General features: G+C 41.1%; 1 protein-coding gene across 2 annotated transcripts in view; it reads right to left on the reverse strand.

Moving 5' to 3' along the window:
- Window positions 1-16,247, reverse strand: part of AP1G2 (adaptor related protein complex 1 subunit gamma 2) — a 76,125-nt gene that overhangs the window by 53,305 nt on the left and 6,573 nt on the right. For both annotated transcript variants that reach the window (XM_073671076.1, XM_073671075.1), the window contains exons 6-9: window positions 14,668-14,744; window positions 9,324-9,416; window positions 8,962-9,042; window positions 7,884-7,982 (exon numbers count right to left, since the gene is read on the reverse strand). In XM_073671076.1, coding sequence (XP_073527177.1) covers window positions 7,884-7,982; window positions 8,962-9,042; window positions 9,324-9,416; window positions 14,668-14,744 — 350 coding nt within the window. The remainder of the gene's footprint in view (window positions 1-7,883; window positions 7,983-8,961; window positions 9,043-9,323; window positions 9,417-14,667; window positions 14,745-16,247) is intronic.

The raw sequence follows: 16,247 nt of genomic DNA on the forward strand, positions 1-16,247 counted from the left end.
GTCTCTTCCAAGGGGCATTAAAACCGTCTTGTTAAACCACTCTGACCTCCACGTCTCTTCCAAGGGGCATTAAAACCGTCTTGTTAAGCTACTGTGACCTCCACATCTCTTCCATGGGGCATTAAAACCGTCTTGTTAAGCTACTGTGACCTCCATGTCTCTTACAAGGGGCATTAAAACCGTCTTGTAAAACAACTCTGAACTCCACGTCTCTTCCAAGGGGCATTAAAACCGTCTTGTTAAGCTACTGTGACCTCCACGTCTCTTCCAAGCGGCATTAAAACCGTCTTGTTAAACCACTCTGACCTCCACGTCTCTTCCAAGGGGCATTAAAACCGTCTTGTTAAGCTACTGTGACCTCCACGTCTCTTCCAAGGGGCATTAAAACCATCTTATTAAGCTACTGTGACCTCCACGTCTCTTCCAAGGGGCATTAAAACTGTCTTGTTAAGCTACTGTGACTTCCACGTCTCTTCCAAGGGGCATTAAAACAGTCTTGTTAAGCTACTGTGACTTCCACGTCTCTTCCAAGGGGCATTAAAACCGTCTTGTTAAACCACTCTGACCTCCACGTCTCCTCCAAGGGGCATTAAAACCGTCTTGTTAAGCTACTGTGACCTCCATGTCTCTTCCAAAGGGCATTAAAACTGTCTTGTTAAACCACTCTGAACTCCACGTCTCTTCCAAGGGGCATTAAAACCGTCTTGTTAAACCACTCTGAACTCCACGTCTCTTCCAAGGGGCATTAAAACCGTCTTGTTAAGCTACTGTGACCTCCACATCTCTTCCAAGGGGCATTAAAACAGACTTGTTAAACCACTCTGAACTCCACGTCTCTTCCAAGGGGCATTAAAATCGTCTTGTTAAGCTATTGTGACCTCCACGTCTCTTCCAAGGGGCATTAAAACAGTCTTGTTAAACTACTCTGAACTCCACGTCTCTTCCAAGGGGCATTAAAACCGTCTTGCTAAGCTACTGTGACCTCCAAGTCTCTTCCAAGGGGCATTAAAACCGGCTTATTAAACCACTATGAACTCCACGTCTCTTCCAACTGGCATTAAAATCGTCTTGTTAAGCTACTGTGACCTCCACGTCTCTTCCAAGGGGCATTAAAACCGTCTTGTTAAACCACTCTGAACTCCACCTCTCTTCCAAGGGACATTAAAACCGTGTTGTTAAACCACTCTGACCTCCACGTCTCTTCCAAGGGGCATTAAAACCGTCTTGTTAAACCACTCTGACCTCCATGTCTCTTCCAAGGGGCATTAAAACCATCTTGTTAAACCACTCTGAACTCCACGTCTCTTCCAAAGGGGCATTACAACCGTCTTGTTAAGCTACTGTGACCTCCACGTCTCTTCCAAGGGGCATTAAAACCGGCTTGTTAAACCACTCTGACCTCCACGTCTCTTCCAAGGGGCATTAAAACCGTCTTGTTAAGCTACTGTGACCTCCACATCTCTTCCAAGGGGCATTAAAACCATCTTGTTAAGCTACTGTGACCTTCATGTCTCTTACAAGGGGCATTAAAACTGTCTTGTAAAACCACTCTGAACTCCACGTCTCTTACAAGGGGCATTAAAACCGTCTTGTTAAGCTACTGTGACCTCCACGTCTCTTCCAAGGGGCATTAAAACCGTCTTGTTAAACCACTGTGACCTCCACGTCTCTTCCAAGGGGCATTAAAACCATCTTGTTAAGCTACTGTGACCTCCACGTCTCTTCCAAGGGGCATTAAAACCGTCTTGTTAAACCTCTCTGACCTCCACGTCTCTTCCAAGGGGCATTAAAACCGTCTTGTTAAGCTACTGTGACCTCCACGTCTCTTCCAAGGGGCATTAAAACCGTCTTGTTAAGCTACTGTGACCTCCACGTCTCTTCCAAGGGCCATTAAAACCGTCTTGTTAAACCACTCTGACCTCCACGTCTCTTCTAAGGGGCATTAAAACCGTCTTGTTAAGCTACTGCGACCTCCACGTCTCTTCCAAGGGGCATTAAAACCGTCTTGTTAAACCACTCTGAACTCCACGTCTCTTCCAAGGGGCATTAAAACCGTTTTGTTAAACCACTCTGAACTCCACGTCTGTTCCAAGGGGCATTAAAACTGTCTTGTTAAGCTACTGTGACCTCCATGTCTCTTACAAGGGGCATTAAAACCGTCTTGCTAAACCACTCTGAACTCCACGTCTCTTCCAAGGGGCATTAAAACCGTCTTGTTAAGCTACTGTGACCTCCACGTCTCTTCCAAGGGGCATTAAAACCGTCTTGTTAAACCACTCTGACCTCCACATCTCTTCCAAGGGGCATTAAAACTGTCTTGTTAAGCTACTGTGACCTCCATGTCTCTTCCAAGGGGCATTAAAACCGTCTTGTTAAACCACTCTGAACTCCATGTCTCTTCCAAGGGGCATTAAAACCATCTTGTTAAACCACTCTGAACTCCACGTCTCTTCCAAAGGGGCATTACAACCGTCTTGTTAAGCTACTGTGACCTCCACGTCTCTTCCAAGGGGCATTAAAACCGTCTTGTTAAACCACTCTGACCTCCACGTCTCTTCCAAGGGGCATTAAAACCGTCTTGTTAAGCTACTGTGACCTCCACATCTCTTCCAAGGGGCATTAAAACCATCTTGTTAAGCTACTGTGACCTCCATGTCTCTTACAAGGGGCATTAAAACCGTCTTGTAAAACCACTCTGAACTCCACGTCTCTTCCAAGGGGCATTAAAACCGTCTTGTTAAGCTACTGTGACCTCCACGTCTCTTCCAAGCGGCATTAAAACCGTCTTGTTAAACCACTCTGACCTCCACGTCTCTTCCAAGGGGCATTAAAACCGTCTTGTTAAGCTACTGTGACCTCCACGTCTCTTCCAAGGGGCATTAAAACCATCTTGTTAAGCTACTGTGACCTCCACGTCTCTTCCAAGGGGCATTAAAACTGTCTTGTTAAGCTACTGTGACTTCCACTTCTCTTCCAAGGGGCATTAAAACAGTCTTGTTAAGCTACTGTGACTTCCACGTCTCTTCCAAGGGGCATTAAAACCGTCTTGTTAAACCACTCTGACCTCCACGTCTCTTCCAAGGGGCATTAAAACCGTCTTGTTAAGCTACTGTGACCTCCACGTCTCTTCCAAGGGGCATTAAAACCGTCTTGTTAAACCACTCTGAACTCCACGTCTCTTCCAAGGGGCATTAAAACCGTCTTGTTAAACCACTCTGAACTCCACGTCTCTTCCAAGGGGCATTAAAACCGTCTTGTTAAGCTACTGTGACCTCCACATCTCTTCCAAGGGGCATTAAAACAGTCTTGTTAAACCACTCTGAACTCCACGTCTCTTCCAAGGGGCATTAAAATCGTCTTGTTAAGCTATTGTGACCTCCACGTCTCTTCCAAGGGGCATTAAAACAGTCTTGTTAAACTACTCTGAACTCCACGTCTCTTCCAAGGGGCATTAAAACCGTCTTGCTAAGCTACTGTGACTTCCAAGTCTCTTCCAAGGGGCATTAAAACCGGCTTATTAAACCACTATGAACTCCACGTCTCTTCCAACTGGCATTAAAATCGTCTTGTTACGCTACTGTGACCTCCACGTCTCTTCCAAGGGGCATTAAAACCGTCTTGTTAAACCACTCTGAACTCCACCTCTCTTCCAAGGGACATTAAAACCGTGTTGTTAAACCACTCTGACCTCCACGTCTCTTCCAAGGGGCATTAAAACCGTCTTGTTAAACCACTCTGACCTCCATGTTTCTTCCAAGGGGCATTGAAACCATCTTGTTAAACCACTCTGAACTCCCCGTCTCTTCCAAAGGGGCATTACAACCGTCTTGTTAAGCTACTGTGACCTCCACGTCTCTTCCAAGGGGCATTAAAACCGTCTTGTTAAACCACTCTGACCTCCACGTCTCTTCCAAGGGGCATTAAAACCGTCTTGTTAAGCTACTGTGACCTCCACATCTCTTCCAACGGGCATTAAAACCGTCTTGTTAAGCTACTGAGACCTCCATGTCTCTTACAAGGGGCATTAAAACTGTCTTGTAAAACCACTCTGAACTCCACGTCTCTTCCAAGGGGCATTAAAACCGTCTTGTTAAGCTACTGTGACCTCCACGTCTCTTCCAAGGGGCATTAAAACCATCTTGTTAAACCACTGTGACCTCCACGTCTCTTCCAAGGGGCAATAAAACCATCTTGTTAAGCTACTGTGACCTCCACGTCTCTTCCAAGGGGCATTAAAACCGTCTTGTTAAACCTCTCTGACCTCCACGTCTCTTCCAAGGGGCATTAAAACCGTCTTGTTAAGCTACTGTGACCTCCACGTCTCTTCCAAGGGGCATTAAAACCGTCTTGTTAAGCTACTGTGACCTCCACGTCTCTTCCAAGGGCCATTAAAACCGTCTTGTTAAACCACTCTGACCTCCACGTCTCTTCTAAGGGGCATTAAAACCGTCTTGTTAAGCTACTGTGACCTCCACGTCTCTTCCAAGGGGCATTAAAACCGTCTTTTTAAACCACTCTGAACTCCACGTCTCTTCCAAGGGGCATTAAAACCGTTTTGTTAAACCACTCTGAACTCCACGTCTGTTCCAAGGGGCATTAAAACTGTCTTGTTAAGCTACTGTGACCTCCATGTCTCTTACAAGGGGCATTAAAACCGTCTTGCTAAACCACTCTGAACTCCACGTCTCTTCCAAGGGGCATTAAAACCGTCTTGTTAAGCTACTGTGACCTCCACGTCTCTTCCAAGGGGCATTAAAACCGTCTTGTTAAACCACTCTGACCTCCACATCTCTTCCAAGGGGCATTAAAACTGTCTTGTTAAGCTACTGTGACCTCCATGTCTCTTCCAAGGGGCATTAAAACCGTCTTGTTAAACCACTCTGAACTCCACGTCTCTTCCAAGGGGTATCAAAACTGTCTTGTTAAACCACTCTGAACTCCACTTCTCTTCCAAGGGGCATTAAAACCGTCTTGTTAAGCTACTGTGACCTCCATGTCTCTTCCAAGGGGCATTAAAACCGTCTTGTTAAACCACTCTGAACTCCACGCCTCTTCTAAGGGGCATTAAAACCGTCTTGTTAAGCTACTGTGACCACCACGTCTCTTCCAAGGGGCATTAAAACCATCTTGTTAAACCACTCTGAACTCCACAGCTCTTCCAAGGGGCCTTGAAATGTTATTTTTAATTACCTCTAACCTCCACGACTCTTCCAACGGGCATTGCATTTCCTCCTAATTTTTATCAGCTTTTGATTTTCAATGCATAGGCGAACACTAAGGGAGACCCACTCCCCAATAATGGGTAGAAGGTTTTTAGTACGCTGTAATCCACGTCTGTTTCAAGGGGCATTGCAGTTCCTCATAATTTTTGGAAAGCCTTCCATTCACTGCTTAGGCCAACAGTGTACAGGAGACCCAGTTGCTATAAATGGAAAAAACGGTTTAGTTAAGGCCCTCTGACCTCCATGTCACTTCCAAGGGGCATTGGAGAGCCTCGAAATTTTTGGTAGGCATTGCACTCACTGTATGCCCTATAACTGTGTAGCCGAACCGCTCCTTTTGGTACAGAAACATATCCTACAAGACATGTGTGGTTGACTGGCCTGATATTGATGTGAATGGTCCCTATTCCTCCTGCTCTTTCTCCTTTGCCACCACCTCATCCATCATTCATCACCTGAAGCTTTGTTTTAACGGAAGTCATAGAACTGGGATAGTAGCAGGAAAACATCCAGCAATCCTCGGAGGAGGTAGGATATGCGCCAAAACGCTGACCACCTCAGGCCTAGCCGCTACTACATACATGCGCTTGCATTCCAAGGAACAGAAAGCTAAGGAGATGGATGGCCTCATGATCATGAATAATTTACTCGTTGTGTAGGAGGCTGACCACTGCTGCTGTCTACCTTCTGAACTTTATGTTGAAGCCTGATTGACCCAGGACCCGCAATCCTCTATGTCTGGAGGACGTGTTGCATCCCAGTGTCCAACTGTGTCCCGGCTTCCACAATATTAACCCAGTGTGAAGGTGTCAGTGAGATGGACCATCCCTGGCCATATTCACTTGTCCATGTGTTTGTGGTTAGGCTGTCCTTCCCACTAAATGCACTGGGGAGGGCACAGGTAATGTTTTGGTATGCGCTCTTGTGTATAAGGCGCACCGGGACAAATAGGGGCGGCTGGGGACCGTTTATGTACACCCGGGCGCCCCCAGGCGGCTGGGGACCGTGTGTGGGCACCCGGTCGCGGGGCGGCTGGGGACCGAGTATGGATACCAGGCCGCCGACGCAGCCATGACGTGGTGGCCAGATTCCTCCTCCACATGCCTAAAAGGCCCAATTTCAAGTGCAAGCAAGCAAGCAGTATTATATTGCAGCCTGGGGGTGGGTGGGTGGCAGGCTGCATACTTGCGCTTGCATTTCAAGGAATGGGGGAGGTACAATTGAACACTGCCCTGGGACAAGGACTTGCACGGGGATAGTTGCAAGTCTGCATCTTCTGATGTGGCAAGGATCACTTCTGATGGGCACACTTTTAGGCAGTGACCTGGGTGTCAGAGATGCTTCCAGGGGTCTTCCCCATGCTGTTCCCATGTCTTTTCAGCACTGTATGCATGTGTCACACAGCACATGGCCAGATAAGGTTGTAAAATGTTAAAATGACATTTCCCTGTGAATGCATTTTTCACGGTTGAAAGCAATAGAAAAGTGCAAAAACGCATAAAAAATTCTACTTGTGAACATAGCCCAAGGTGTGGAGGAGTATTTTTTGTTTTTGGTTATTTATTTTACCTTATACACAAGTCTTTACCCTGGAAAGGATGTTCCTTAACATATTTCACAGGAAAGCAGTTTCAGTTTCGTTTTTGAACGTTTTGTGAGCCCGTAAAAGTGGCTTAATACCTCTGACCACGTTGTTGACTGCAGTGACCTGGGGGGCAGAAATGCTTCCTGGAGCGATCCCCATGCTGTCCCCATTTCATTTGAGCACTGTCACTATCGTTTTGGGCACTTTTTAGGCTTTCTACAGACTGCCGGGGGTGCCGCTGCAAAAATGCTCAGGTCTCCCATAGACTTAGATTGGGCTCTTTGCTCGGGTCGAGCACCCGAGTATCACAGTGAGCTCGGCCCGAGCTTCGAGCACCCGAGCATTTTAGTGCTCGCTCAACACTAATCTGCAGATTCCCCTCTGCTTCAGCTTTCATCTCACAGGCAGACAGGGAGACAATATTGTAGCAATACAGCAGTGCTCAGAGAGCTGCAAAAATGTGTTTGCAATAAGACAAAGTTAATTTCTCCTGTTCTGTGTTAGTAACTTGTCTCACACTGGTAACTCCCCCTTTCATTTATTATAAGCACTGGAGGCAGAGTTATCTTCCAGGCAACATCCTGTTCATAGCCTGGAAGAGGTCATTTACATAAAGAAAAATGGGGATTTCTCTGGAATAAGACATTGGATCGCAGATATCAAGGTATCATGTTATTTAGCTTCCTATGACCTACATGCCCATATAAACAGCTTAGGAGGGTTGATCCTACTGACAGATTCCCTTTAAAGAGATCCATAGAAAGGTCAAGTTTCGATCTCATTAACTAGTTAAAGTAAACTGAACTGCACTAATGCAAGAATGACTAGCATAACAGCAATAACCAATGGACATATAGTATAGTCATACAGCTTATTTTCTGCATAAAAGAGAATAACATAGTAGGGCTCACTAGCAGAAAGCTAATATCTAGTTTTTGCCCATACAAAATAACAATGTTCCTGCACCTGAGTGAACCTTCCCAGTCTCTAGCCACATAATGACTGGTATAACTTCTGTGGTTATGGTCACACGGTGTGTATGTCCACTAAACATATCTTCATTTTTGTAAACTCACCCGTAGACCACTTGCAGACTTTGTTTCCACAATAGTGAGCACTGTTTCATACAAGACCGCATTACCAGCATTTGTCTGTGTTTCCGTACAAGTGGAAACCTGACAGATAAAAAAGAGCCATTAAGTATCGCTGTGATATATTACCGTTAATTGTATTAACATATGGTACCTGTGTTACCATTAGAATGTTAGTTCCCTTTGTGTATTATAGCTGTTTTGACTTATTTTAATGATGAACAATACTTTACATTTTTTGTATACAATAGTAACACAGATGTTAGATAAAAAAAAAAAACAGTTTTCCTTGTCAAACAAACAGGTTACACAGCAGTTAATTTTATACTGTACATCGATGGAAGGCATCAACAAATGCAGGGGCAACTTTTCCATGGAACTGGAGTTGAATAGACATGATTTTGAAAGTAGAAATTAATTAATCGTTTGAGATTTTATTTTACAACCTTTGGCAAATTTTCCAGAGAATTAGATTAGTGGTGAACTGCAAGTACTCAAATTGCCCTGAAAAATATGTGTGTAATACTTTAGGGCTCCTAGGACTTTATGCAACCCCTTTCAAGCTTTTCAATGCAAACCAGCCTTAATCATGTCAAAGTAACTTCAATATATATGTTTATAGGAAAATGGATGGCAACTATGGCACTCTTGTGCTGTCACACACATTATCTGTCATATTTATTCAGTGTTTTATGCCTTTCTTTCCCTATGTATATTGCTATGCTGTGACGTCCTCTCACTATCCAGATTCACACCAAAATGGCTGCTGCATTCCCTTTCTCTGCTTTTATGCTGGCTACGATAGTCCCTCCTGATTGGCTGTGCTATACTAAATGATTGGAAAGTCTGCCTAGGTGCACCCAAGGTCATTTCAGCCTTTCTGGCTGATCCAATTTCTACAATTTGTAATATGGTGGTGGGTTCAGCAAATTTCTAAAAACTCAACAGAAACTCGATTTACATCAAGTTTTTTCACTCATCTCTATTTGGGAAAATCTTTGTACAATATTAGATAATGTTAAAGAGGTGAAACATTTAGCTTCCTCGCAAGGTTTTTTTTTACCTGGGCCAACAAGTCACTCATTGTGTCACATACACTTTCATCATTGTGTCCCAAAACTCTCAATAGTCGTAAAATACGGACCTGGTTGGAAACATATATAATTGAGTAGGTTATTTACAAAGTAGTACACCAGGTGAGCAGCATGAAACGTACAACATGTAAAAGGATGTAGCCTCTTGGCCACAATATTGTGTGAACTTGAGTCAGAGTTATAATTAGAATAAGTCTAGAGAAGTAGGTAAAACATAAAAGTATAAAATAAAGTAACTCCACTACATGGCGTGCGACACATAGTGAAATATCTTACAAGGGTTGTAAATAGAAAAATAATAAAATAAATCAGTTAAATAAAGGAAACGGACCTGTAAAAAGGGGTCGGTGACACCAGACACTGCGTGTTCCGGGGAATAACCAGACATGACCTGTCTGAGTTTTTGTAGGAGTAGTGGAAGAATCTGAAGGTGAAAATATAAACAAACAATATCTTTGGCATATTTATGGTAATAAATCACACTTTAAGTAACAATTTAAAGGTACCAGGAACTTTCTATGACAGATGAAGTATATTATTAAAAAATAAATAACACCAAAATACTCGGACCCCCTAACCAGAACAAGAGACTTGTGTCTCCTTCTTCTCCTGGTCCTGCAGTTAAATCAAGCTGCTGGTTGCACGGGTGTCCTGCTGTAATCTAATATTGTTACTTAGAGAGATAATGCTCCGGACATATGTGCGACAAGCCAATTCATTCCACCCTTCTGGCTGCAGTCTGGCAGCCAAGAGAGGAACACAAGTCTCCTCATGTAATTGGTGGGTTACCAAGCAGTTGACAACTACATTAAATGGACAAATCTATCGGGAGACACCTCTTAATGTGCCGTGGCCAATTTTTTTTGCCTTTTCAATTTGTCCTCCTCTTTTCCAAGAGTCATAACTTATTTTTTCATCGACATAACCAAACAAGGGCTTGTTTTTTGAGTGATGAACTGCAGTTTTGAATGACACCATTCATTTTACCATATATGGAACTGGAAAACTGGAAAAATATTTCAAGTGCGCTAAAATGGCAAAAACAAAAAAAAATGCAATTCCAACATTATTTTTCTGGATTTTGTTCTCACAGCATTCATTGTGCAGTACAAATGATATGCCAACATGTCTGTTCAGGTCAGTACAATTACATTTATACCAAACTTGTAACTTTTTTTTTATTCAAGTGGTGAAAAAAAATCTGAAATTTAAAAAATAAATAAATAAATTGTTTTTTAACGCCATTTTCTAAGACACATAACATTTTTATTCGTCTGTTTTTCTCTTTCTTTTTTTGCGCAACAAGACAACTTTCTATTGATACCATTTTGGGGTACATACAATGTTTTGATCACCTTTTAAATCTTTCTGCTTTCTGACATTTAATGTACAGGTTAAATAATTTTATAATTTTATGTTTTGATATCAGACATTTATGGACACAACAATGCTAAATATAATTATTAACTTTTTGCATATTTACATATAATCTTTAAGTTCTTTTTTTATTCTTTTAAAAATGATGTTTTTTTTACACCTCAGGGGACTTGAATGTGTGATTGTCTGATCACTTACAGGTGCATCTCACTAAATTAGAATATCATCAACAAGTTCATTTATTTCAGTTCTTCAATACAAAAAGTGAAACTCATATATTATATAGAGTCATTACAAACAGAGTCATCTATTTCAAGTGTTTATTTCTGTTAATGTTGATGATTATGGCTTACAGCCAATGAAAACACAAAAGTCATTATCTCAGTAAATTAGAATATTTTATAACAACAGCTTGAAAAATTATTTTAAAATCCGAAATGTTGGCCTACTGAAATGTATGTTCAGTAAATGCACTCAATACTTGGTCGGGGCTCCTTTCGCATCAATTACTGCATCAGTGCGGCGTGGCATGGAGGCGATCAGCCTGTGGCACAGCTGAGGTGTTATGGAGCCCAGGTTGCTTTGATAGCAGCCGTCAGCTCGTCTGCATTGTTGGGTCTGGTGTCTCCCATCTTCCTCTTGACAATACCCCATAGATTCTCTATAGAGTGAAGGTCAGGCGAGTTTGTTGGCCAATCAAGCACAGTGATACTTTTGTTTTTAAACCAAGTATTGCTACTTTTGGCAGTGTGGACAGGTGCCAAGTCCTGCTGGAGAATGAAATTTCCATCTCCAAAAAGCTTGTCGGCAGAGGGAAGAATGAAGTGCTCTAAAATTTCCTGGTAGACGGCTGCGCTGACTTTGGTCTTGATAAAACACAGTGGACCTACACCAGGAGATGACATGGCTCCCCAAACCATCACTGATTGTGGAAACTTCACACTAGACCTCAAGCAGCTTGGATCGTGTGCCTCTCCACGCTTCCTCCAGACTCTGGAACCTTGATTTCCAAATGAAAATTGTAACTCTGGGACTTTGTGGAGTGTGTCAATGACTGCCTTCTGGACATCTGTCAAGTCAGCAGTCTTCCCCATGATTGTGGAGCCTACTGAGACAGACTAAGGGACCTTTTTAAACAAGTAGGAAGCCTTTGCAGCTGTTTTTTGGTAATTATTCTAATTTACTGAGATAATGACTTTTGTGTTTTCATTGGCTGTAAGCCATAATCATCAACATTAACAGAAATAAACACTTGAAATAGATCACTCTGTTTGTAATGACTCTATATAATACATGAGTTTCACTTTTTGTATTGAAGAACTGAAATAAATTAACTTTTTAATGATATTCTAATTTAGTGAGGTGCACCTGTAGGCTTCACAGGAGTAGTAACATGGCTGCAATGGTAACTCTTCGGCACCCTGCAGGTATGGTAAAGGCTCAGTTTCATTCACACACATCTGCTGAATGATATCACAATTGACAAAGTTGTATAAAATCCAGCACTCTGCACTGATACGATGCAGAGACGGCTGTCAGTCAATGTGCCGGGGCATCATTACAGCCACCACTCACTGTATACTGGGTAACTAAAGCCACACCGACACGCCTCTATGAGTGAATGCTGGAGGCTGCTGGGAGGAATAAAGTTGATTTCCTGCCGATAGCCAGGCTTTCAGAGCCGGTTAATAGTGTTTGGGGACATGACAGGTTCCCTTTAAGAACCAGACTAAACCACATCCTTAAGGTATAAAGATTCCTTTTTCATTAATGTGGACTACATCTTCAAACTCTGTTTAAACCTGAGTAATGTCGATCATTTTAATGTATTAATTGTGTGTTTTTTGGGTTATTAACACTTTTACACTGTAAGGTGCATTAAACACACTGGCTATAACTCAATAATATTAAATTAGAATTGCTATCTCTATGTCCAGCTTTAGATTAGTTCTTCTGCTTAACTGGTACCAATATCCAGCCATGTACATTTTATTAATGTTTGGGGCTATGTCAAATCAATCAACTGAAGAAAAAATCTTCATGCGATTCTGGTAGTATACAAAGAAAACATGATTATCTGAAGCCATGTTGTTGTAACATCAAAGGGGTATCACAGTGTCAACTCATAAAGGTAATTCATTGCATGATGAAAAGTCATATTCTTTGCAATTTTCAACATATCTCCTTGCTGTCATTAAAACCTTTCATAGTTTACTCAAAGTGAATGAATGTATGACTTGGCTGTACGATTGATCATATTGATCATACAATTAGGAGACTCAGCTCTAATACATATACTGCAATTGTAATCAGCTCTGTGTATATGGGTTTATATCCTTCTAGAAGTACATAGTTTAGATTCCTATTGAATTACTACAAGCAGAAATTGCATAAAAAATGTATTGATAATAGAAAACATTTCTAAAAAAGACCATATCAGTTCATTTCCATTCTACAAATGTCATGTTGTCTGTGGCTTCAGTGAGAAGATAAAGTACATATACAGCCTGATCATTGCTGGGACCATGCCCAATCACTTTACCTGAACAAAAATAAAATTATGGTAATAATCAGGCCTAATAATATATATTGGAATGTTGTTTCAATTACATATATATTTTATAAGCAGCATTGTATGATCCCCTGTGCAAATGTCTGGCTCTGCATCGTTGTTTTCAACTGGCAGTTAACTAAAATGTTAAATGGAAAGTGAAAGAGGAGCTGATCCCATTCTTTATAATGGTATCGTTCCACCCTTCAAGCACATCAGTCGTTATTCTGAAAAGGTGCAGCTGCCGGTCATGGTGGCCTGATCACAATGTTTCATCTGGTCTCGAATCAGTGCCTGGGAGTAAAATGGTGAATAAGCCTGATGGCAACTGCTACATTTTGGCATCGGTTGTGATCGGGTTCAAAAACTGAGCATAATGCAACGCATAAAAATAAATGTGGAGTAACCAGCCATTAAGTTTAACAAATTTACTGGTTGTTCATACACAACATTTCTTGGAAAGAGGCCACTGCAGTTTTTGATGCATTTTCTTGAGCTGAAGCCACAGGTTGATCCAAAACAGATGTCAAATATAAAGAAATTACTTAGGGTATGTGCACATGACGCCTTTTAAACACGGGTAAACCTGAGTTTGCTGAGTTTTCAAAGAGGAAGATGATTCAGGACATGTTGGCGTTTTTTGTCCTAAAGTGTATTAAGCGTTAATATCCACTGCCGCTGCCCCTTGGCTGGAGGAGATATCTTCCAGATGTGTATTTACCAGAATGGAGAAAATCACGTTAGGTGGGCTGTGGGAAATGAGGAGCCTTGGAGCTTTAGATAAGGTTTTTATTGTACAAACGCATTTTGGCACAGGACCGATGCCTTTTTCAAGGTAAAAAAAACAAATAAATGAGCAGGGTACAGCACCTACAAGCTTTATAAAGGGTAAAAGGATGGCAATAATACAGAGAAATGCTCCTAAATGGGCAGGGTGGAAAGGCAAGAAAAGAAAAAGTTAAGATACAGAGGAAATGGAATAATCAATAAAGAAAAAAAAAAGAAAGGGGGAAGGAAAAGAGAATGATGAGATCATGGTTAAAGCAAAAGCATGAAAGTGAAAGGAGAGTACGGTCCGGTGCAGAAACGCATTGGTATTAATAAAAAACCTTATCTGAAGCTCCAAGGCTCCTCATTTCCCGCAGTTCACCTAACGTGATTCTCTCCATTCTGGTTAATTTCTTTTTGGGCATTTTCTGAATGCATGTTCTATATTTTTGACCATCAGCATTTTTTTTATTCAGCATTCTTCCATTGTTTTTGGCTTATCTTTTGTACTGGTGTTTTCCTGTAGTTTGATTCCCTCCATTCAAGAATGAAAAAAAATTAAAATGCTGACAAAATACTCAAAAAAACACTGGGAGTCTTCCAGACATCTTTGAGCCTTCCTATTGACTTGTATTGTAAAGTATAAAGCATCTTCTCAGTAGAAGATGCATGAAGAATGGTCAGATCACTTCTTTCAATCGCTTGGCTTCTGCTGAAATCTAAAATGGTTAAAACATACTCCAAAGACCGGACATTGGACTGGTCGTTTTTACATACAAATGCACGTGTTGATTCTTTTGAGTGTTTTCTGAGCCTACCCTCAAACTTCTTCTTCCTGATAGATCTACTTTAGACTTTGGCTTCAAAAACTACAGTTGGGTTTTTTGTTTAAACACATTGTGCGTGAAACCAGCCTAATAGTTTATCATCTAGGCCAAGATTACAATATATGAAATGGGTATGTCACACATAAACTGACCTTGCGAAAACCTTTAATGGCTGCAGGATGTCGCTGGCATATTTCAGTTGCCAAGAGAACAGCTCCATAAAACACACCTGAAATAAAAAAAGAAAGCTTCTCCAGATGTTTGATATAGTCATATCTCATTCATAGTCACACATAGTCATATCTCATTCATTTTCCATCTTAAGATCCCATTTACCATACGTTTGATGCCATAAGGGGTTATTCACAAGTAGCAGTCATACTGAAGTGGTTGACTCACAGCCTTGGACTGAGCTGCAAGAAAGGCATACAGTTTTACTGCAATTTGCTGTGGTTCCACGATTTTAATGAGCTTCATCCATGCTTTCCACAATACCATGGCAATTCACAGTAAAACAACTATTAATAAATAGGAGAATAAAGAGTTTTAAGGCATTAAAAAAGTTTTTCATTTATTATATCAAGCTAAAAAACATACACAATATACAAAAGTTTAGGACAAAATGACTTTGTGAGGGTAGCATAAGGCACTGGTAACAAAGGCCTAAATAACAAACAAATTGGCATATCCAACTTGGTAAGGGCATAAATATATTGGATTATAATAAATATCGATGATATGGATAGTTCAGAATGTACACAGTGAGTATATAGTAAGCATATTAATGAACATTTTGTAAATAATTGAAATCACGGTGTAGATTCAATAATACCATATACAAAAAGTAAAAGGGAGGGAATAGGGAGTCAATAGCTTACCAAGTAAAGAGCCAAGGACCAGAGCCTAATAGAGCGCAGTAACAGACCCCCAGACCCCTGATAGCTCTTTGAATATTTATTATAATCCAATATATTTATGCCCTTACCAAGTTGGATATGCCAATTTGTTTGTTATTTAGGCCTTTGTTACCAGTGCCTTATGCTACCCTCACAAAGTCATTTTGTCCTAAACTTTTGTATATTGTGTATGTTTTTTTAGCTTGATATAATAAATGAAAAACTTTTTTAATGCCTTAAAACTCTTTATTCTCCTATTTATTAATGCTTTCTATGAGTTGGCACGGTTTGGCGATCTGGGATAATACTTTTACCCAGATGCGCAAACGTAACTTTAATAGGGTCAAATTAATAGTAAAACAACTATGTATGAAAACAGTCTAAGGCCATGTTCACACGTTCAGTATTTAGTCAGCATTTTACATCAGTATCTGTAAGCCAAGACCAGGAGTGGGAGAACAATGCAGAATTGGTGACTTGTTTCTATTATATTTTTCCTCTGATTGTTCCACTCCTGATTTTGGCTTACATATACTGATGTAACATATTGACCAAATACTGATGTAACCCCTACTAGGCTAGCCCATATTAATCAAGAATACTCCTCGCTATGTTGGAGGAACTGTGTAATTACACCCGGGTAATTTACTCTACATTTTTTGCTTTTGCCCAAAAATGAAAAAACTATGGAACCAACTGTTTACTTTCACCAACAAACTACTTAAGAAAAATTGAATTATAACCCCTTAGATGGCTCTCCTCTCACTAGACATGGAAGATTTAGACCTTTCATCTAGATACGTTTTAACTCATATCTTTCTTGTGGTAAAAAACTC

Source organism: Phyllobates terribilis, unplaced genomic scaffold (genome assembly GCF_046119375.1).
Source record: "Phyllobates terribilis strain yellow unplaced genomic scaffold, ASM4611937v1 Scaffold_1__5_contigs__length_1240528914, whole genome shotgun sequence".
NCBI lineage: Eukaryota > Metazoa > Chordata > Amphibia > Anura > Dendrobatidae > Phyllobates > Phyllobates terribilis.